This window comes from Leucoraja erinacea, chromosome 23 (genome assembly GCF_028641065.1).
Source record: "Leucoraja erinacea ecotype New England chromosome 23, Leri_hhj_1, whole genome shotgun sequence".
NCBI lineage: Eukaryota > Metazoa > Chordata > Chondrichthyes > Rajiformes > Rajidae > Leucoraja > Leucoraja erinaceus.
In genome coordinates, this window is record NC_073399.1 from 3,487,192 (window position 1) to 3,510,653 (window position 23,462).

At 41.5% G+C, this 23,462-nt stretch overlaps 1 protein-coding gene across 1 annotated transcript in view; it reads right to left on the reverse strand.

Moving 5' to 3' along the window:
- The window catches only part of LOC129708113 (forkhead box protein K2-like), a 54,532-nt gene extending 40,952 nt beyond the window's left edge, over positions 1 to 13,580 (reverse strand). Inside the window, exon 1 of the mRNA XM_055653677.1 lies at positions 12,995 to 13,580. Coding sequence (XP_055509652.1) covers positions 12,995 to 13,476 — 482 coding nt within the window. The 5' untranslated portion in view covers positions 13,477 to 13,580. The remainder of the gene's footprint in view (positions 1 to 12,994) is intronic.
- Between the last annotated feature and the right edge of the window lie 9,882 nt (positions 13,581 to 23,462).

Genomic DNA, 23,462 nt, shown 5'->3' on the forward strand with positions numbered 1-23,462 from the left:
AAGCCTTATCCTTAGATATTTTCAGTAACATTTCAAAAATATTACACATTTTTTTAAAACCATTTTCTTTTAAAACACACCAACTAGCACATGTGCAACTAAGAAATGTTTACATAATCACTTCGCAATGCTTTTCATTATCTACTAAAAAGTGCTAATTATTGGAGTGCAGTTTCACAGGAGAGAACAAAAGGAAGCACATGTTCAATGTACATCTTCATTCGTTCTTTGAGAATATAGTACTTAATTGCTATTGGTCACATGTTCCCAAAGAAGATAGGGCATCTAGGTTTGAGTGTTGAAATGTGAATGGAGATGGCTTATTAAGCCAATCTGGGCTCGAACGTACCAACCATGCGTGTGACAGAGGTGAAGGAATACATGAGGTTTCTGATTTGAGATTCTCTTTTCCTCTATACGTCCTCCATTCTTGGTTCTTCATACAAGCATGCATCTCTTTTTGTGTGGATATGCCAAATAGGACCGTCTAGTGCTTGCTGTTTCCAGTGGTGTGCGTCAATATTGACACTTTTCAGGGATGTTCTACGAGTCTTTGAATCTCTTTTTATGCTAGGACATGATGTTCGCCCTCAGTCCACTGTCCATAAAGTATTCTGTCAGACACTCATCTGACATGTCCCACCCACCACCTCCACGATCCTTTCTGCAATGTGGGGATGTTTGGTTTGTCTGGGACAGAATCTGTGTCTGGAATCTTGTCTTCCATTCCTTGTGAATTATCCTGCGCAGTATATGGAAGTGGTTAAGCTGTATATCGCGTCTGCTGCACACTACACGTCCCGCAAGCATGGAACAAGGTGGGTATGACAACAATTTTCTTGTTCTTTAGGCCAATTTCTCTGTTCCCACACTTTACTTTGCAGCCTTTCAAAAGTAGAATAGCTATCTTGTTGACCTAGTCATCATTGTTGACTGATCTTGAGAGTACTTGAGCTATGTGAACATGTCCATAACTGAAAGCCTCTGACAATAAAGATTTATGGCACAGGCTGGTGCATGATTTTTCTTTGTGCTAATTGTCAAGCCAGAGTTTCCACAGGCACTGACAAACTTGTCTAAGTTTTCCTGCATATCACCTTCTGAACTCACAGTGAGTACACAAACAGGAAGATCCTAAAGATGGTTTCTTCTACGTTGGTTTTGACTTGAAAATCTGTGGTTTAAAAGAGCACCATCAGCCTTGCATCTAAGCTTGAGTATCTTTTTCATCAGGGTAGACACCAGACAATATTGAAGAGAACATCGTAATAAACCGTGGGCAAGAACGCAATATTATTTTGCACCATTAGTGACTGGGAATGGGTCATACTTTTATCATCCAATACTCTGGCCATAAAACTGTCATGGAGTTGTCAGACAACGGAGATTAATTTTTCAGTGCAGCCATACTTGGCCATGATCTTTCATAGGTCCTCACTACAAACAATGTTGAAATCTTTCATAAAATTGACAAAAATGGAGAACAATCTGCAGTTTTGTTCTTGGTACCTCTCTTGGAGTTGACTTGTATCCCATAAATATAACTAGATAGGAGAGGACGATGGATTAAAGCCTCTAGATACACTTACTCTACAAGAGACTAACCCTTCACCGCATTTGTGGTTTCATTATCACTCAACAGAACAATAACATTTAGCCCTGACAGAAAATTACATGCCATTGTGTCGAGCAAGGAATTTCCCGACAAAATAAGTCATGAGCATGAAGAAATGGACACCTCAAGGTTTTTGCAGCAAGATGAAAAGGGATATGATGTAAACATACCAAGAATAGGTTTTTAGGGTAAAATGCCTCGTACCTTTCAACAACCTGGCAAAAAAGCAAATAGGTAAATAGAATTACACGAGTTTTTGAAGAAACGTTGTTTATCATGCTCAATGCCAATAGCAATAAAATAATGGGCCATGATTGAGTTTTTAAAGAGAGAGTTATATTTAGCTTTTAGGGCTAAGGGAATCAAGGGATATGGGGGGGAAAGCCAGAACAGGGTACTGATTTTGGTCGATCAGCTACGATCAACTGGCTCGAAGGGCCGAATGGCCTACTCCTATGACCTATTTTCTGTTTCTGTTTGCAGGGAAATGCTATGTTTGGAATTCATGCACAAGCATGCGTGAGCACAGCAATCCCAAACTTGCTGACAGCTGCTCCGAGGCATTTTGCCAACTGCTCTTAAGCATCGACACCACATGGAGTCAAGCGACAGTGTGCAAAATTGTGGCAGTTTAAGCGGCCTGCTCCTGCTGTGTGGAGATCTCCTCTGTTGATTTCAATGGAGAGAATTGCTACAAGGGTTAGTTTATAAAAAACATTTTTTAAACAAACAAATAAATATGACCAATTTTAACTTGTATCCCATACTTGGTACTGGAATTGAATGGTTTACTTTTAAGTTTTGGAATGCCAGAAACATTATTTTAGTAGCTGGTTAAAACACAGGCATTTAACTGGCTCTCAGCATTGCCCTTCGCACCCCAGAAATGATACTACCAGATTTACACACCCATAGACACTGTCCTCATGCAGAGTATCAAGGCCATGGATGGAGACAGTGCTATTGAGGAATTGAGAGAAAGAGGAATGAGTGACCTCAGACCAGTGATGACTAGCTAGCAAAATCTGCACCCATGCTTCACTAGAGGCAGAGGCAGCTACCTGGACCACTAAATCCTTTCTTTCATAAAACCCATCTCCCCCATTTCAATATGTACAACAATCAGCTTACTATTATTTGCAAACTACTGGTTTATATTGTTGCAGCACACTTTATTTAATTTTTTTTTTAAAATCCACAGTATTTGGAATTTAAATTGTCCCTCGTATTCAGGATAGTGCTAGTATATGGGGTAATCGCTGGTTGGCGTGGATCAGTGGGCCGAAGGACTTGTTTCCACGTTGTATCTCTAAGCTAAGTATTTGTAACATTATAGACAGCCTCTTATTATATTTATAATTTAAATATAGGGATTTTTCCAAAAAATAAGTTTCTACAAGACCTATTTAATTCTACTTGGCTGCCAACAGAATAAACTGATCTTTACTCTCCAAACACATTACAGAATCGCACAGGGTGACAATGCAAAGCACATAGCAACAATACTATACCATACTAGAAGTCACCATCATTGTGGCAGATGATCAGGCCTCTATGACTGATGATTTTGACAATAACATTTCCAGCAATACTAAATATACAGAAACATGCAATACAATATTACCCCGTTGCATCCAATGCCTTTACTTGTAGGTGCCAATTTCAATACGGCTATTGTATGTACTGTAAACATGAGGAACATGAAGAATATTCCATGAACAGCTACATTTCCCAAATAATATATTTTGCCAATTGTGAAGATCTGACAGTGGAATGCTTCTCTATTTTCTGATATTGAGCTCTTGCCCTGTGAGGGAAAGGTGATCTGCCATAATGGCAGCCTATATAAAGCCCGATGGAAATTGAAATATGAGACAGATCCAAGTTAAACTTGGTCAGCTATTTCCAGATGTGCATTAGAAGATCCAAAAAAAATATTGAGGAGGACAGCGGGCACCTGCTGCTTAGCACCTGAAGATAGACACACAATGCTGGAGTAACTCAGCCAGACAGGAACACTTGATGTCGACGTAGAACATCCATTATCTCTGGTTACATCCGGCCATATGACATTAGGTCATGCAACTTCGACAAATGCAATGGAAATCACTTGATAAAAGATTGGTTCTGGCAGACAATAGATAGTGATTTTATGCAAGCAGCTAAAATCCAAATAATCTAATGAACCGTGGACAGCTAAAGTGGAAAAACAAATTGCTAAAATATTCTATAATTCCACATACTGAGAATCCTCCCCCCCCTAATTTTATTGTATTAATTTCAATATATTAATGTTTAAAATCCACGCATTTCCTCATTGACAAAATGGTTCATAAAATACATCATGAGACGTTTATTTCACATCATTGCCAAAACGAATTTAAAAGATAAATCTGGGCATAGTGAGATTGTCCTGGTTCTGTTTTGGGACATATGACTTGACCAGTGACAATATCAATACAATACATTGTATTGACGCATTTGACAAAGCACTATTCACCCAGATAAAATGTTATAATGCTCCATTGAATATTGTCTAATAGTGTCCAACTAATTCAATTTTTTGCAAGAGAATCTGTTATGTGACTTAATGTGCAAAACAAATCAAGATGTGCATTACTCTGATGTTGGCAAGAAAGAAAAAGGAAAGCTGATTAGAATCCTAGCTAACTTAAATTAATTCATTTGGCAGATGCCAGTATTTTGTAAGGGCAATATAATATTGTAACACCGGACGGACTGTAATTCTTGGCCAAAGATCACATTTTGTACAATGGTGGGAGTTGCATCCTGCAGCAGTGTGCGAGAAAGAAACACAAATACGTAAATTTCACTTCTCACTTCATAAATAGTAATGCAATGTGGATGGCCAAAATCACAAAATTCCTGCATTGATTTCTGTTTGTTAGAATAGCAAATCTGCTTGTACTTATATTGTGCCCCAAATATGCAAAACATTATTTAATTTATTATTAATTGTGAGACAAACTAAGTGCAATGAAGGAGAGTCAGGACAAGAGGATAATCACAAAAGAAAGAGTGGGTCAGAGTTCAAAGAACTAAGAATTTGATCAGTATCAGTGTAGTTGGAGAACTGTACCAATATGAAGAGATAGGCCGTTCAGTAAAGATAGAGTAAACTTAATTTGTCAAGTCAAGTCAAGAGAGTTTGTTATCATGTGTCCCAGAAAGGACAATGAAATTTGTGCTTGCTTTGGGGGATAAGAAACAGAATGTTGCAGATGAATAGGCAAGATGTGCAAAATGGGAGGCAGGAATTGAATCAAAGTGATGGAGATGGGAATAGATCTTAAAATGGTAGACTATATGGGCCAGGGTCTTGGAATTGAAACTGAACAATCCTGTTAATCCAACACAGGAGAGACAAGGAATGTGTGTAAACTGACAAGCGCCATGACAGCACAAGGATAATAATCAGGACAAGAATGTAGTTGCAGAGCTGGAGTGGAGTCAGCATGTGTAGAATAAAGAGAAAGCCACAGAATGATCCTCAAGAGGTTCCAAAAGTGAACACATAGGAGAAGAAGAGGCACCTATTGTAGATATTACGGAATGGTGGTAGAATTAAGAATGGATGATGGAGGAGAGTGTTACTCTTGATTAAGGTTGTTGTATTGATTGGAGAAAAAGAGGGGTACATATAAGCCAGTAACATATTAAAAACGGGAAAGGTAAAACTAGAAATGCTACCAGTTATTGGAAAAAGAGTGGTGAAAAGAATACTCCTGGAAAAAAAAGGAATGGGTGGCTCAGATGGGATACTTAAATATTACTTAAATATTATAACTTTAGTTACCTTGGTGGCTTGGGAGGGAAATTAGGTTATTTTTACTTTAGCGGTAACTCAATGAAGAAAACAGAAACAAAGGAGGAGGAGACGGTGGAATAAATTAGATAGAATCAGATATGAACTGCATGTGAAAGATCTGGTACAAAAAAAAAACTATATTCTGTTGGTAGCAGTATCTGAATACCAACTTATGTGATTTGCAGGAGTGTAAAAATGGCATAATTATGGCTATGCACATACTGTGAAAAGCTCTGGACCCCAAGTGAATTCATCATTGGGTTGAAAGATTGCCTCAATACAAGATCAAAGTCAATGACATGGATCTATAGGTTCAACTGTATAGCACAGGCCCTCGGGTGTATCCTTGCTTAATTATCATTGCTTTCAAGATGCTAAACGAAATAGAGCATTGCGATATATTTACAAACAAACATAAAACACTTGTCCCAGGCCAACAAAAATTAACAGAATTAATCCACAAATGTAGTTATAGAATAATTCAAGAGAGTGCTACTGTTTCTTTAAGCACCAGGAGAAACACAGAAGACTGGAATGCTCCAAGTGATATAAAAAAAAAAAAAAACTACTTAAAAAATTAATCCAAGCACGCAAAACTATTTTCATTCAGAAACAGAAGAAAGGAAAAGAGAAATGTTCTAATTCATTGACCACCAGGAAAGAAACAGTGCAACATATTGCATAACCGTTTGGAAACTGCAGATAGAACACAAAGTAGCCATTGTCTAACTATATTACGTCATGCTTGGATTTGGATTACTATACACATTCACAGAAAATACAGGGGTACAAGTATGGGGAGGGGGTGGGGGTAGTTGGAAAAGACTCAAATAATCAAAATGAGCAGCATCACAGTTTCCTATTCCCAGATAATTGTGCTTTTACATTGACAAATCATATTTACAGAAATCAGGTTGCAACTCACAACACTGATTCTAAAATCATAATACGTCAGAACATGTGGAGTGAACCCAAAATGCAACGTCACTACTGTGGCCTCTCTAATTTCTCATTAATTCCCTGTCGAAAACTTGCACTTACACAAGATATTTGAAAACATTTCACAGCAATTCACAGGATCTTAATAATTTTATTGACATAGCCAAAAAATTGTTTCTCTGTCAACTTTTATTCTAATGGCAAAAGCGGAAATTTCTTGAACCGGAGATAGTAAATAATGTCTCTTATTTTAATGCATCAAATAGAATGCCTCACATTTCTGGTGCAGTTCATCTTAACCTACTTCCAATACCATGATGCATCGCACACCTCTGCTTTTTCTATGCAGGGTGTTTTTGGTTTGTGGTTCCCAAGAAATCAATTTTCTGTTGAGTTACTGGAAAGCATTAGTTGTGCTATTTTTCTAACCAAATGCATGGGAAAAAAGTCTTCAACTCAAATAAATCCCTCTCTCTGCCGACTGCTTAAATTATCTAGTTGGATGTTAGTATTTTCCACATTAGTACACTAGTCGCTAGCTTAGAAAGAAAACTGCAAAAATCAAGACTGTTGGAAAACAGCCAACCTGAAAAAGTGTGTTAAGCACTTTGGTGAACAAAATGGTTATTGCTATATAGTCTAAACCAAATTTGAAGTAAAACAAAATCATAAAATTGGGATATGTTTGTTTCAAGAAATTGTATTTTACACTCCATTAACACACAACAGTGCAGCACAGGAACAGGCCTTTTGGCCCAAAATGTCGATGCTGAATATGATGGCTCTGCCTGCACGTGATCCATTTCCCTCCACGTCCAAGTGCCCATCTTAAGGCCTCTTAAATGTCACTATTGTGTCTACCTCCACCACTACCCCTAGCAGTGCATTACAGGCATCTATCATTCTGTTTAAAACACACTTGCCCTGCACATCTTTAAACTTTCCCCATCTCATTTTAAAGCTGTTTATGTCTATGACAGTTCCGCCCTCGGATAAAGGCTCCTCTCCCATCTAAGCCTTTCATAACCTTATACTCTTCTTTCAGGTCTCTCCTCAGCTTCAAACACGCCAGAGAAAACAATCCCAGTTTGTGCGACCTCTCCTTATCTAGGCAGCATTTTGATAAACCTCCTCTGCACCCTCTCCAAAGCTTTCACATCCTTCTTATAAATTAGGTGACCAGAACTGCACACAATACTCCAAATGCAACCCAACAGCTGCATTTAGAGCTTCAAAAATCCCTTGATCCACACAGAGGACTGGCTGCCGTCACAGATTTTAGAACAAATATTACAGTGGGTGATTTTCTATATACAAATACTCTGCTCCAAAAAAGGAGCTACTTGAATTCATGCATCACTATTTCCAGAATGACCTACTAATTTTGCAATTTATTTACAAAGGTTGTAAGTTGGATCTAATTTCTATTGTTAGTATTGTTGGCAATATAATGCTTAAAAATATACCAGTGAAACGAAAGACACGTCCAGACAGGTTGTACCCCATCCAAATTCTCAATAGGTGGGACTTCAACCTCGAATGGTACTGTGTAAGTGACACAAGTGCAATGTTGAAATCCAACTCTCCCCAAATGTTTCTGATCTTGCTTTTGCAACCACAATAGATTGCAATGACCATCATAAAACTGTGCATGAACAGACACTATCGCATAGCAAATTGTTGGAATCGCTCTTGTTGTAGATGTCATTCCCTAGCACGACACGGACGCTTCTTGGCATTTAACAGTCTAGATATGGGTATTATCTATGTCTTCTTATAGACAGGTATAAACTGTTCTATTACAAGAGTCACTCAGATCATACAAACCAACTAAAGCCTGTTGTCCTGAAACAGCTCTCTGCGGATCTCTTACATCGATATCAGAAAACTGAGATTACAATACCCTAATGATTATAACTAGCTTTCCTAGTGTAGCATATGACTTGACTCAATGAATGTTTCACCTAATATTAATTTTACAATACTCCTTGATATCCAGGATACCCCTCACAATGCACCTTAGATTAATTTAGATATACAGCTTAGTAACAGGCACTTCAACACACCAAATCCACACCAACTATCGTTCACCCGCTCACACTAGTTCGATGCCATCCAACTTTCCCTCCCACTCCCTACACACTAGGGACAATTGTGGAGGCCAGTAACCTACAAAGCCACACATCTTTTTGGGTGTGGGAGAAAAGCAGAGCACACAGAGGAAACCATGTGGTCAGAGAGAATGTACAAACAGTGGTGGGTCTCATCAGTGACAATGATGAGTCAGCGTACAGGATGGAGGTGGAGCTGCTCACAGGATGGTGTAAATCCCACAACCTCATTCTCAACGTGTGAAAAACTAAGGAGATGGTGGTTGACTTCAGGGGGGGGTGGGAAAACAACACCATACACCTCTGCACATCGATGGAGCTGATGTGGAAAGGGTCAGCAGCGTGAAGTTCCTAGGACTCCACCTGTCAGATGACCTGACGTCCACGACCAACACCACAGCACTGGTCAAGAGAGCCCATCAGCGACTACACCCTCTCCGAAGACTACGGAGAGCAGGTCTCCCCACTACACACCTACAAACTTTTTATAGGGGGACAATCGAGAGCACATTAACCTACGGCATCACTTCCAGGTTCGGGAGCTGCAAGGCGTACGAACGGCACCAACTAGACAGGATTGTGAAGACCGCCAGCAGGATTATTGGTGCTCCACTCACTTTCCTGCTGGACATACAGGAAGAGATGTATCAGCAGAGCCATCTCCATCATCAATGACCCCTACCACCCATCGCATCACATATTCTCCATCCTGCCATCTGGGAAGAGGTACAGGAGCATTAGCAAAACCAGCAGGATGCTCTTCAGCTTCTTCCTGCAGGCTATAAGACTGATAAACGGACTTTGCCCCCTGCCAAAGTATCACGCACCAACCACCAACCTGGACACACTACAGCAGAGCCACTGTCGTGCCGCTGCCGATCGGAACGCCTGTTGATGTTTAGTAGAGAGTAGAGTGTTTAATTTGTTCATGATATATGTATTTTTATTTCTATTTATTTTTTACTGCACATTGAATGGACACTGGTTGAGCAACGTTTTTTTGTTTCCTCTGGGTATGTGAGTACTCAGGAAAATGACAATAAAGATATACTATACTCCATACAGACAGTACCCAAGGCCGGGATCAAACCTGGGTCTCTGGTGCATAGGCAGCGACTCTACCAGCTTGCCACCATACATCTGAAATACATCTCCATTATTCACATTTATAAGGCCATTGTAATCGAGTCAAGGACTCTGAATGAAACCCAAGCATCGGCAAATAGTTCAGTGCCGGGACTGGATTCATGCTGCTTCTAGACAGCTTTCTAGAACCAGTTTTCTGCACCGTGTAAACTCTTTCGATCTTGGAGCAAAGAGTCTTCAGTATTTGAGCAGGGAGTTTGTTGTACTCAGCATACATTGACATCACTTGCAGTGCATTCTATTAGATTAGATCAGCTTCCATACGATAGGGTCGTTGAATAAGCCGAGCTGGAACATCCACTCGGCAACTATTGTTGAAAATTAGTCTTGTCATCTGCATGCGAGATTGACTCCAACATTTAGTACTGCAGAATCGGTCACACAACATAAATGAATATTTGAGCCAAACTGTTCAGCATACAACAGGTACATTAAGACTACAGGTGGTAATATTTTTTTTGTTACTGATCTACCATGTTAAAACATACATCTTTTTAGGTTCTGGACCTATACTGAACTGAAAGCAAATACTGCTTTTTACAAATAAAGGATTATCCACATTAATATTTTTCTCCCAATTTTCTGCAAATGAGAACCTATGAAGAGGGATGAGAAATCAAAGTCCAATCACTTCTAAAAATATATACACAGTAAAAGTCCTGTCATATGCCAGGTCAGGCACTTTGACTGTGTGTGGGCTGGGCTCATTGCTGTTGCAATTTCCATTCAGCTACCACATTACCATATTTCCCAGAAAATGTGAGAAAATTATGGCCGTTATAAAATTTACCAGTACATTCTCTTTAACTGGGGAAAGCCAGTTTGGAATAATGAATGCTGGGCACTCCCACTCCCTACAAATTATAAAAATAGAGCAGTATGCCAAGTTGCCCAAATCAAATAAATATTTCCAAAAAACGAAAATGCTTTTTAACAGATCAGACGGCAGATCAGATAATGAAATACAATATTACATATTAATAAGTCATGCCTCTATTGTGCAAACCTATTCAACTGTACTCTGCGTGCTATATGTTTACTCTTTCAAGCAAAAGCATCAAACAAGTGTTCTAATGGTGACGCAACCTACTTTGAGAACATTCATTGTGCAGTAATACAAATGCGTGCTGGATCACATATGGCTTCAATCACTTATGAACATACAGATATATTTCCAAAGACTAATTCAGCTACTTACATTGGTTCATTGGGGTGCTAAATCCTTATCTCGCACTCTAGCATTACTGTTGTAAATTCGATCAAGGCTTAACTAGAACAATTATTATGCAATCATAACCTGTCCAGGAGGTTATTTGTCAATGGTTCAGTTAGAAAAACTGAGATTCATTGTGACACTCAGTTCAGTGGCTTCCAAATCATAAGATGCAAATTGCCCCAAGTTGGAACTATGATATATACAGGAAAGATTGAGAAATTCTCAGTTAGCCAAAAGGACAAACATTTGGTACACATTAGTACACATTTGGCTTATGAAAACGATATTTTCACTTATTGTTTAATGGGTCATTACATTGCAAATTCTTTGAATCATGTAAAACAGTTTCTGCCTCAAAACAACATCAAAAGTAGAATATGAGCACAGGCAATTCAGGACTTGGTCCAATGTGTGAGACAGCATCCAGTAGGTGGGCAACCTAATGGAAAATTGAAACTTGAAGATAAAACACTCCAAGTTCTACCCAATTTCATTCTGACATTAAAAGCCTCCACAAATAGATGACATAGATTTTCCACATAAATTGACAGACACTTATTAACCCTTGACTTGACAATCAAAAGTGAGAGCCAGTCCATAAGTAATCCAACTGTTGGGCACCTTAGATGCTGCAATGTGCATGCATCATATTTTGAATCTCATACAGTGACACAACAGCTTTTATTCCTTCTCCACATGAAGATCCTGGGAACTTGCTCATGCAAACACTAACTTGCCCATATCGCCTTTGCTTTCAAGTTCAAATGAACACCATTAAACAATGAATGGAGTTAAATTCAGAAACATGTATTAACTGACACCATACTATTTTAAGTCAAGCTAAACAAACTTAAGTACAAATCCTGGGTAGACAAAAATGCTGGAGAAACTCAGCGGGTGAGGCAGCATCTATGATGCTGCCTCGCCCGCTGAGTTTCTCCAGCATTTTTGTGTGGTGTCAGTTTCTCCAGCATTTTTGTCTACCTTCGATTTTTCCAGCATCTGCAGTTCTTTCTTAAGTACAAATCCTTGTGTGTTGGTGTTTATTATATCGTATTAGGAAACAATTGGGATTTGAGAATTATTTTCCTCATGGGAAAGATACAAGGTTAGCAATTCAGTTACTGCCAAGTCTGTTTGACAGATTTAAAATTGATTTTTTAATCTTCAAATTAGAAGGTTGTCTGCCCACCACGAGTAGCAATTAAAAAATAGAAATATTTTCGATTATCCAATCTTTCGTCCGATATGGTTGATTTTAACGCATTTATATAAAAATATAACCTTGCAATAACGTACCGACCTGCAGGGGTGATAATTAGTTTTGCTGGGAAATAGCACGGGAAAAATATCGCGTGCGCATGATGATCAAAATTATTTTCAGATCTTCCTAAAACATATTCTGTTTTATCTGTGAGATATACGAGCAAATATGAACTCGTCCCGTTCGTGTTCTTGTCTTACGAATATAGTGACTCGGGTTTAATGACCTCGCAAGGTTAAATACCCAGGAGGGGGGGAAAAAAAACCGTAAAACTATGCCTTAAAATCAACCTTTCAAAAAAAAAGGTCAAAATATACATACGGGATTTCCACAAACCACAACACGTGTCTGAATTCCACAGCTCACACGTGTAGTAATAGACACGATTAAACAGAACATGTTAAACATCATAGTTAGGCATCGATGGATTGAATGAAAACAGATTGTTTTAATTTTTTGATAGGAGTGCATGATTTGAAAACTGTCTCTGCAGCCACACGTGTATCTAAACCATGTCACTGCATAAACATGGCCGATTTAAGGGTGGAAAATCAAGGTTAATGCTGATGTGCTATCGATTGCTCTCTGTAATAAGAGGGAGGGGGAAGTGGGGGGGTTCCTCAAGACAGCTGCCGGCTCCACGTCGCAAATCCCCCCCTCAAGACACCCTCTATACTCACAGGTTACACAGAAAAGCTGGAGAAACTCAGCGGGTGCAGCAGCATCTATGGAGCGAAGGAAGGGCAAGGTGGGTTGTGCTCGGTGGGTTGCGAGGGGCGGGGGAGGGTGGTTCCTGCCCTCCAACTGTACGACTGTCCCCCATCTGTGATCCCTCCTGCCCTCCAACTGTACCCCTCTTTAACTCTATACTCACAGCCTGGGCAGCTGTAGAGGCGGCGCCCCTCTCCGCTGGAACACACCGTCCACGAACACCCCGTTCTTGCCCAGACACTTCAGGTAGAAGCCGGCGGCCGCTGCCGCTGCCTCGCCGCCGCGGAAGATCTCCAGGTGTTTGCGGGAGATGAAGCTGGAGTGGCCCATGTTGACATCCACCTGGCCCTGGCTGGAGTTGCGGCCGATGGTCACGCTCCTCTTCTTCATCAGGAACTCCAGGTCGCGGCCCTCCAGCCGAGCCAACACCTCGGGCCCCGACAGCTGCCCGTGTCCCGGGGCCCCGCCGTTCAGCTCGGCCTGGGGGTCCCAGTGAACCTGGACCCGTGACGGGCTGCACGGCGCCGACTTGAGGGCGAGGAGGGCCCGGGCCCCGCAGTCGCTGCCGCTGCTGCCGCCGCCGTTATTCACGGCGCTGGGTGTCGACTCGCTTACACCCGCTGTGCTGGCGCTTGCTGCCGCCATATCCACGATAACTCTATTCGATTATTTCCTTAATAGAAATTAACGGGAGTCAGGTTTTATTTTTCCTCCACAACAACAGCAGCGGCGGCGGCGGCCGAGAGGGGGCACAACCACACTTGACGGCTTGAGCGACAGCCAGCTGGGCCAATCGGCCGCCTGAACGGGCCGCCCGCGTCGCAGGGTGATCGCCCGCCCGGCCAATCGGCGGCGGGGAGGGGGGCGGGTCTTGCAGCTGCAGCAAGTTAGGTTGACGCGGAGAGCCGGGGCTGCGGAGAGTTGGGGCGAAGGCGAAGGAGGCGGTAAAACACGGACTGGATCCACTAGGAAGATTGAATGGACTATTGAATATTTATTACATGTCATTTGAACCTCAGTGAGGCTCAAACGAAACTTAGTTTCCACAGCCATACACAAGTCTTACAAGACATACAAACAATTCAATTTACACAAACATCCATCACAGTGAATCTCCTGTTACACAAAAAAGCTGGAGAAACTCAGCGGGTGCAGCAGCATCTATGGAGCGAAGGAAATAGGCAACGTTTCGGGACGAAACGTTGCCTATTTCCTTCGCTCCATAGATGCTGCTGCACCCGCAGAGTTTCTCCAGCTTTTTTGTGTAACCTTCGATTCTCCAGCATCTGCAGTTCCCTCTTAAACACAGTGAATCTCCTCCTCACTGTGATGGAAGGCAAAGTCTTTTCTCTCCCCTGCACCATTTCCCCACCCCCGATGTCTGAGCCCCAGGCGGGCGATGTTAAGTCCCACAAGATAGACACAAGATGCTGGATTTATTCCACGGGACAACTCTGGAGAAAAGGAGTAGGTGATGTTTCGGGTCAAAACCTTTCTTCAGACTCCAGCCAGACACTCTCATAGAAACATATACAATTCTTGGAGTATGGGACAGGGTAGATGCAGGAAAAATGTTCCCGGTGTTGGGGGAGTCCAGAAACAGGGGTCACAGTTTAAGAATAAGGGGTAGGCCTATTTGGACTGAGATGAGGAAAAACTCTTTCACCAAGAAAGTTGTGAATCTGTGGAATTCTCTGCCCACAGAAGGCAGTGGAGGCCAATTCGCTGGATGTTTTCAAGAGCGAGTTAGATTTAGCTCTTAGGCCTAACGGAATCAAGGGATGTGGGGAGAAGCAGGAATGAGATTTTGGATAATCAGCCATGATATTGAATGGCGTGCTGGTTCGAAGGGCTAAATGACCCAATCCTGCACTTATTTGCTATGTTTCTAAAACACAATATGGGTGGGAAGGAACTGCAGATGCTGGTTTAAAACACAAGACGATGGAGTAACTCAGCGAGACAGACAGCATCTCTGAAGAGAAGGGGAACTTCGGAGGGTGACATTTCGGGTTGAAACCCTTCTCCAGTCTGCAAACTGAAATAAGTTTTCCAAAATAGTCCATATTGTGTTTGAAGAAGGGTCTCCACCTGAAACGTCACCCATTCGTTCTCTCCAATGATACTGCCTGTCTCGCTGAGTTTCTCCAGCATTTTGTGTCCATCTTCGTTTTTAAACCAGCATCTGCAGTTCCTTCCTACCCTATTTGTGTTTTGTCCAGCTATGGTTTGAAGAAGGGTTTTGACCCGAAAACATCACCTACTCCTTTTCTCCAGAGATGCTGCCAGTCCCGATGAGTTAATTTAGCTTTTTGTGTCTATCCTCTGTGTAACCTAGCGTCTACAATTCCTCCCTATACTGGATGTACAAGGGCAGGACTCCATGTTAGTTGTAATATCCCACCTATCTGCAGCCTTTACAAAAGCATTTTGCATCCAAAAGACTGCAGATCATATCACTGACTTAAAAACAAATGAATACCAATCAACAGCAAATGCCAGCTTGCTCTGTCGGTGTTTGACCGAAAGGAGACATTTGCGTCTAAATATGCAATGATCATGGCATTAAACCTATGGAGGAAAGATAGAGTTGCACATGTGGCACAACGAAGAATAAATTAGCCGATGCACGAAGCTTAAGTGTCATCCTTCAAAGAATTCCTTCAATTGAGTGAAATAGACACTTGGTTGTTAATTCAAGACAGTGTTCCAAATTAGCCAAGTAGACATGTGCAGATAGACACAAAATCCTAGAGTAACTCAGCAGGGCAGGCATCATCTCTGGAGAGAAGGAATGGGTGGTGTTTCGGGTCGAGACTGAGAGTCAGAGGTAGGGAAACTAGAAATATGGAAGTGTTTAAGAGGGAACTGCAGATGCTGGAGAATCGAAGGTTACACAAAAAAGCTGGAGAAACTCAGCGGGTGCAGCAGCATCTATGGAGCGAAGGAAATAGGCAACGTTTCGGGCCGAAACCCAAGGGTTTCCATTAGTTCAAGAGGTTGCATTCCTTTGAAATAGGCAACGTTTCGGGCCGAAACCCAAGGGTTTCGGCCCGAAACGTTGCCTATTTCCTTCGGTCCATAGATGCTGCTGCACCCGCTGAGTTTCTCCAGCTTTTTTGTGTAACCTAGAAATATGGAAGGGTCGGGTGTGAAAACGACAGATCAAAGCGGACGCTGCTGAAGATCCGCTCCGGTTTTTGCGGCGAGCTGTCGTCTCTGTTGCCGCTCCGCTGATGTAGCGCTTTCGGAGCCGGGCTATAAATATATAACATCATCAGTTCGCCAACAGCACCGTGAGACCGCAGGTTGTTGGCTCCTGCAGACACGGCGTGGGGGGTGAGAACGGAACCTGGTGTATGGAGATGCCAGGGGTCTGCATTTGGTGCATAGTTCTCTCCCCCTCCCCGGGTTACACTCAGACATGTGGTGTAGAGAGAGGCGGCGCTGTCTGGCCCGGGTGACCGAGGCAGGGAGTGTTTGTAAACACTGAGCAACAGCAAGGGAGGGGCGAGCCGCACTCTGCAACCAATGGTTCGCTGCACCACTCTGCCTACTCTGAATGTTGATGCATGCACTTCAAATAAAAAGCTTTGCACAGGAGTCTGCAGCTCCGAAACAGACCATTTTGTTATAGGAACCGCAGATGCTGGAATATTGAGTACAGACTTGTTATAGAATAGTAGAAACACGGGCAGTCTGAAGAAGGATCCTGAGACTAATTTCCCTCCTGGGATGAATAAAGTTTGATCGTATCGTAACCCATGCATGCTTTCCAGCAAAGATCCTACAGCGGATCCGCTATAGGATCTTTGCTTTCCAGGGATGCTGTCTGACCCGCTGAGTTACTCCAACACGCTGTGTCTTTTTTTCATAGACACTTCGAGTGCCAGCCGAGTAAACCTTGTAAACCCGTATCTGCAGTTCCTTGTTTGTACATTTCAAGTGCCATACTGGCAAGGTGCTGCAATGCTCTTGGAATGAGATGCTTAATTAATTTCTTGGATAGATGCAAAGACTTCCATGAATCTATGGGGGAGAGCTCCATATCCTTAAGTGGACCATAAAACTGATTGGTCACATTAGTTTAATTTGATTTAGTATTGTCATGTGTACTGAGGTACAATAAAAAGCTTTTTTTTCTGCTGACCAGTCAAAGATAAGAGCGAAGAAGGGTCTCGACACAAATCGTCACCCATTCCTTCTCTCCATAGATGTTGCTCCAGCTTTTAGTGTCTATCAAAGATACGACTACACATGATTACAATCAAGCCGTCCACTGTGTACCAAATTACTCAGAGTGGCGGCTTGCTGTTCAGCCCAGCAAACACAAAAAAGATAGGACATGCAGTTGTTGGAATCTGGAGCAAATTGCTGGTCAGTGAGTCAGGCGGTATCTGTGGAAAGAATGGGCAGGCGCGCCTTCTGATGTGCTGGCAGCTCACGGCTGGTGGGCTGGCAGTTGACTCACGGCTATTCCTTGAAATTCCATTCATATCACTTCAAGCAGGGTGCAAGGCCACCCAATCCAAGTGCAGTTTCCTACCACTTCAAGCAGGGTGCAAGACAACCAAATTCAAGTGCAGTTCAAGTTCAAGTGAGTTTATTGTCATGTGTCCCTGTATAGGACAATGAAATTCTTGCTTTGCTTCAGCACACAGAACATAGTAGGCATATTACTACAAAACAGATAAGTGTGTCCATGTACCATAATATAAATATATACACACATGAATAAATAAACTGATAAAGTGCACAAATAACAGAAAATGGGTTATTAGTAATCAGAGTTTTGTCCGAGCCATGTTTAATGCCCTGATGGCTGTGGGGAAGTGGCTATTCCTGAACCTGGTTGTTGCAGTCTTCAGGCTCCTGTACCTTCTACCTGAAGGTAGCAGGGAGATGAGTGTGTGGCCAGGATGATGTTTCGTACCACTTCAAGCAGGGTGCAAGACAACCAAATTCAAGTGCAATTTAATACCATTTCAAGCAGGGTGCAAGGCAACCAAATTCAGGTACAGTTTCGGACCACTTCAATCTTTAGGGGAAAGAAGGAATGTGGGAGGGAAGCTGAACAATCTCTTTGTGAGAAATTAGTTCAAGAGGTTGCATTCCTTTGTAAAATTGTTTAATCTTAGCTTGATGTTTTTAATTATAAACATTTTTTGATAACTATATTGTTTATATTTTTAGAAAATATTGCTCAGTGCTTTAGTGAAATCTCTGTTATCCTGCCCGCAAGATAGGCTCTTTGCCGAGTTCTAATAATTATGCATGTGGGGTGACTATGGGCAGCATTTCTGGGCAGTGGGCCCAGTCCAGTAAAACACGCTGTCTTTGCTTGTTTATCCGACATTGTCACGAGCAGCTGAATTTTTTTAAATCATGTTATTATCCTTAAATTCTTCCTCTTACAATTTGTATATTCCTTACAGATCTTTTACTTTATTAATATGGTTGTGGATGCAAGTAAAGTCCATAAGAGTTTAAAATGTCTCTCTAGAGTAAAATGTCCCTGTACATTCCCACTGTTACAGCTCATTCCTTGTGTTCGGATACAGGGCTTGCACATCACTCTTCCCGTGATTATGCCGATAAGGCACCTTATATGATTTTCAGAGAAAATGAGTACCTCATATTGCATAATATACATGATGGTCGCTCTCCTGATGTGGTCATTATAGATAACTCTCCATTGATTCTATTTTCAATTATGCTTTCACCTGTTGGTAAATTCCATCCCCTCTCTGTTTCAGAGCCGTGCTATTTTCTTGAGCCCTTGCACTTTGAATTTTTGGAATCTCTCTATTTTGAAACTCAGATTGCTGTACCTATTAATAGGTTTAAAATTTTCCTGGTCCAGTTTCCGAGTTTAAAGCTATTATGCCATGCAGTGATCATTTACAGTTACAATAGAGTCCACAATTACTTGACCTCGAAACAAAAACTGGTGGGAAAAGAGTTTCTCAAGAAGCTTTCCTTCCTATGTTTTGTTTGGTTCCAAATATTCAATTGATGTGACTTTGCACTATATCAAAGTGCATTATAGAAACATGAATTTAACAATTTTATTCAATACAATTTCCCAGATGTTGCTGAAAAATAATAGTATGCAACAACAAACTGCTTATCAGTGCACAAATCAACCAGGAACATGGAACACGAGGAACACACCTTGTCAACTGTGAATCGTCAAGGATTGCGAGCTGATTTATGCTGCTGACTTTGGAAAAACAGCACCTCCACTTAATCTCCATGTGAATTTCATGAGAATGTTAAATTTACATAATAATAATAATAATAATAATTTATTTATAGAGCACTTTAAAAACAAACATAGCTGCAACAAAGTGCTGTACATCACTAATCATTGACAAAAAAGTTAATACACACCAAAAATAACAATCAAAAGAAATAGTAGGAAAAGACATGTAAAATAAAGAAACATCAAAAACACCACAAACAGAAGCAAAGCCTCAGGCATGGTCAAAAGCCAGGGAGTACAAATGCGTTTTAACACTGGATTTGAAGATGGACAGTGAGGGGGCCTGTCTGATGTGCAACGGCAGGGTGTTCCAGAGTGTTCCAGACATGTTGATAGTCCTTGAAACTTGCCATAGAAAATTATCAATACAAGTACCCTTTCAACAAAAGTATTACATATTAATAAAAACAGATAATGCTGGAGACTCTCAGGAGGTCAAACAGACTTTGCGGAAATAAAATGCAGTTAATATTTCAGGCTGAAGGCCCTTCACCATAACTGTGAAAGAGAGAAAACAAGATAGTTTTAAATAATAGAGAACGTGGGAAGGGTTAGATGGAATCTCTGATAGAGTGAGGTCAGGGTTTCCATAGCAATAGGCTGTTGATGAAATAACCTAGTTGTTGGATTTTTGTAGGTAATTGGAGACAGATATTACAAACAAAGAAACTTGAAATATGTGAGACGAGGGCTGTTGGACAAGAAAAAATTAAAAAATTGAAAAGCTGAAAAATACCGAGCTGGAAGGATTATTAAAATTGTCAGGCCAGAATAAGGAAACGAGACAAATTTTGACAATAGTTAAATTAGATGAACTGAGGCAGAACAGACCCATTTCTGTTGGAGTGCATCTCCTGAAGCTGTTGCATCCAATATTGAGTCTGGGAGGCTGCAATGTGTCCAAAGAGAAGAAAAGTTTACATTGGCTTCTTAGTAACAGTTCCGGAAGCCAGAGACCAATGGGTCAGAGTGGGAATGGGATGTAAAATCATAATAATCATAGTGATTAGGCCACTACAATACTTTATTAATCATAATCATAATCATATTTTATTAGCCAAGTAGGTTTTGCAACATACGAGGAATTTGATTTGCCATACATTCATACCAATCAAAAGCAACAAGACACACAAAATACATTTTAACATAAACATCCACCACAGTGATTCCTCCACATTCCCCACTGTGATGGAAGATGTAAAAAAAGATCAATCTCCTCCCTTCTTTGTTCTCCCGTAGTTGGGGGCCTCGAGCCTTCCGTTGACGGGATGACCTTGGCTCCCATAGCTGGCCATCGGGCCCTCTGCGTCGGGGCGATCAAGTTCCGCTTTGGGAGGAGATCTCAGCTCCGCCGCGTCGGGCGATTTGAACACGGGGTCGGGGCTGCTCGAAACCTTTTGCGTCGTTTGGAGCTTCCAGGCATGGGTCTCTACCCGAGACTGCGAGCTCCTCGATGGTGAAATCCGCAGGCTGCGGTTGGAGTGTCGATCCCAGGCAAGGGATCGGCTCCGATGGTAAGTCCACGTCCCCGTGGTGGGGCTCAAAGTCAGTCTCGAGCAAGTCCGCCAGCTCCATGATGTTAGGCCGCAGAGCAACCGGAGATACGATCCGTAAAATAATCGCATCCCCGGGAAGGTAAGAGATTGAAAAAAAATGTTTACCCCAACCCCCTCCCACAAACCCCCACATAAAACAAAACATAGAACATAAACACAAACTTCTAAAACACATTAAAAGTAACAAAAAAGATGAAAAGACAGACAGACTGTTGGCAAGGCTGCCATCGCTGATAGTGCCACCTGGTGGAAATGAAATGGTAACTAACAAGAAGCTCTGGTTTGGCCCATGCAGAATGAGTACAGATGCTCTGCAAAATGGTAACTCAATTTGCATTTGGTTTATCCAACGCAGAAGTGACCAGATTGTACTGGATTTGAAGAAATGCTGCTTTGCTTGGAAGGACATCTTTAGGTCCTCAGATGACGCAAAGTAAAAATGTAAAAGGACAGGTCTTGCATCCTCTACATCTGCTTCAGAGAATGTTCTGGGCGGCACGGCGGCTATGCGGTAGAGCCGCGTGCTTTACGGCGCCAGAGACCCGGGTTTGATCTTGACTACAGGTGCAGTCTGTACGGAGTTTGCACGTTCTCATCGTGACCTGTGTAGGTTTTCTCCGAGATCCTCGGTTTCCTCCCACACTCCAAAGACGCACAGGTTTGTAGGTTAATTGGCTTAGTATAAATGTAAAATTGCCCCTAGTGTTTTCAGGGTAGTGTTAATGTGTAGGGATCGCTGGTCAGTGTGAACTAGGTAGGCCAAAGGGCCTGTTTCCGCACTCTAAACTAAACTAAACCAGAAGGGTGAATAGCTGGTGCAGATGAAAGTACAGACCAGGGATTTGCAAAAGGAACAATACCTTTGCAATGTTGAAAAATGAGGGAAGCATGTGTGTGGTAGAATCTTGTTGCAGGTGACGGCAATTGTGAAGGATGAAACTTTAAATGTGGAGGTGGGTGAATTGGAAAGTGATATCCAGATATCCCCATCTTTTCTCTGTGGGGAGGAGAGGAGAGTAAGAATGCAGGAAATAGATAAGATGCAGTCAGTTATTGTTGTGTATGAAATATGATTAGCATATTTAATGTCTTGCACAATGGTACGCATGCGCAGGAGAGACTCAGAGTGGCGTTCAGAATACAAGCAGTTTGTTAAATTACTCTTGTGTCCGAGTCTTATTTAAAGTCAGTTCCATGCGCGAATACACAACAGTTATAGTAGAGGGAAAGCCACAATTCAGGACAAAGGAAGATATCTTCAAGATATCTTTGTGGAAAATCTTGATCTGACAGATAGATGAAGGAATTGGATGAATAGAGAGATGTCTTTACAGGAGTAAGGTGGGAGGAACTACTGTCAAGAAAGCTGTGGAAATCTATTGGTTTGAAATCGACATTTGTCATATACTAGTCCGTTGAGGAAAAGGGGAGATGCAACGAGACCTGGGTGTCATGGTAAACCAGTCATTGAAAGTAGGCAGGTACACAAAATTGCTGGAGAAACTCAGCGGGTGCGAAGGAAATAGGCAACGTTTCGGGCCGAAACCCTTCTTCAGACTGCATGAAAGTAGGCATGCAGGTGCAGCAGGCAGTGAGGAAAACGAATGGTATGTTAGCATTCATAGCAAAACGATTTGTGTATAAGAGCAGGGAGGTTCTACTGCAGTTGTACAGGGTCTTGGTGAGACCACACCTGGAGTATTGCATACAGTTTTGGTCTCCTAATCTGAGGAAAGACATTCTTGCCATAGAGGGAGTACAGAGAAGGTTCACCAGACTGATTCCTGGGATGGCAGGACTTTCATATGAAGAAAGACTGGATAGACTCGGCTTGTACACTCTAGAATTTAGAAGATTGAGGGGGGATCTTATAGAAACGTACAAAATTCTTAAGGGGTTGGACAGGCTAGATGCAGGAAGATTGTTCCCGATGTTGGGGAAGTCCAGAACAAGGGGTCACAGTTTAAGGATAAGGGGGAAATTTTTTGGGACCGAGATGAGAAAAACATTTTTCACACAGAGAGTGGTGAATCTGTGGAATCAGATTTTTTTTTTTTTTGAGTTCCGAATATGAATTGTTTCTGGCACTTGGAATATAAAACTGACACATATATCATCACAGAATTGCTGAATGCTTTTTTGTATTCAGTGGGGAAAAGATCAAAATAGATCTCATACTTTATCATGCAGTAGCTTCAGAGCAACTTCTTTGATGTTGGATAAAATGGATGTTTCATCTTTAAAGCAACTATTTCCCCATATCAGAGAGAAAATAATGAAGCAGAAAGTAGCCACTTATCTGCTCCAATTCAATTTATCTGTTGCTAAAATCTCCATCCATCATCACCATGGTTTTTATTTTATTTTATTAGAAGTTAATACAGTACAAACCAATACAGTGGGACCTAATTTTAGGTGCCAACTATGTCATAACGTAAAAAAACATTCTATGTACAACCTCTAGTTTTATGTTTTTGAAAAGGAAGTAAGAAAAACAAAAACAAAAAAAATAGAGAGAAGAAAAAGAGGAAAAATAGATAGTAGAAAATAGAAAAACGTGAAGTGTGTATTTAAGAAAAGAAAAAGTAGCAAGTAGAAATAGGAGAAAAAGACCCTTAAAAAATAAATTTTCAAATCTTTGTTCGGAGATGTAAATCTATCCACGACCTGACCTGAAATCAGTAATCTTTACGCTACTGCTGCTGTCGATGAAAGGAGACCAACTATATGGTCATATTTATCTATTAGTCGGAGTCTCATTTCTTCAAGGTGTGCTATGTCCATCACCATGGTAATTCTCAGGTTTGACT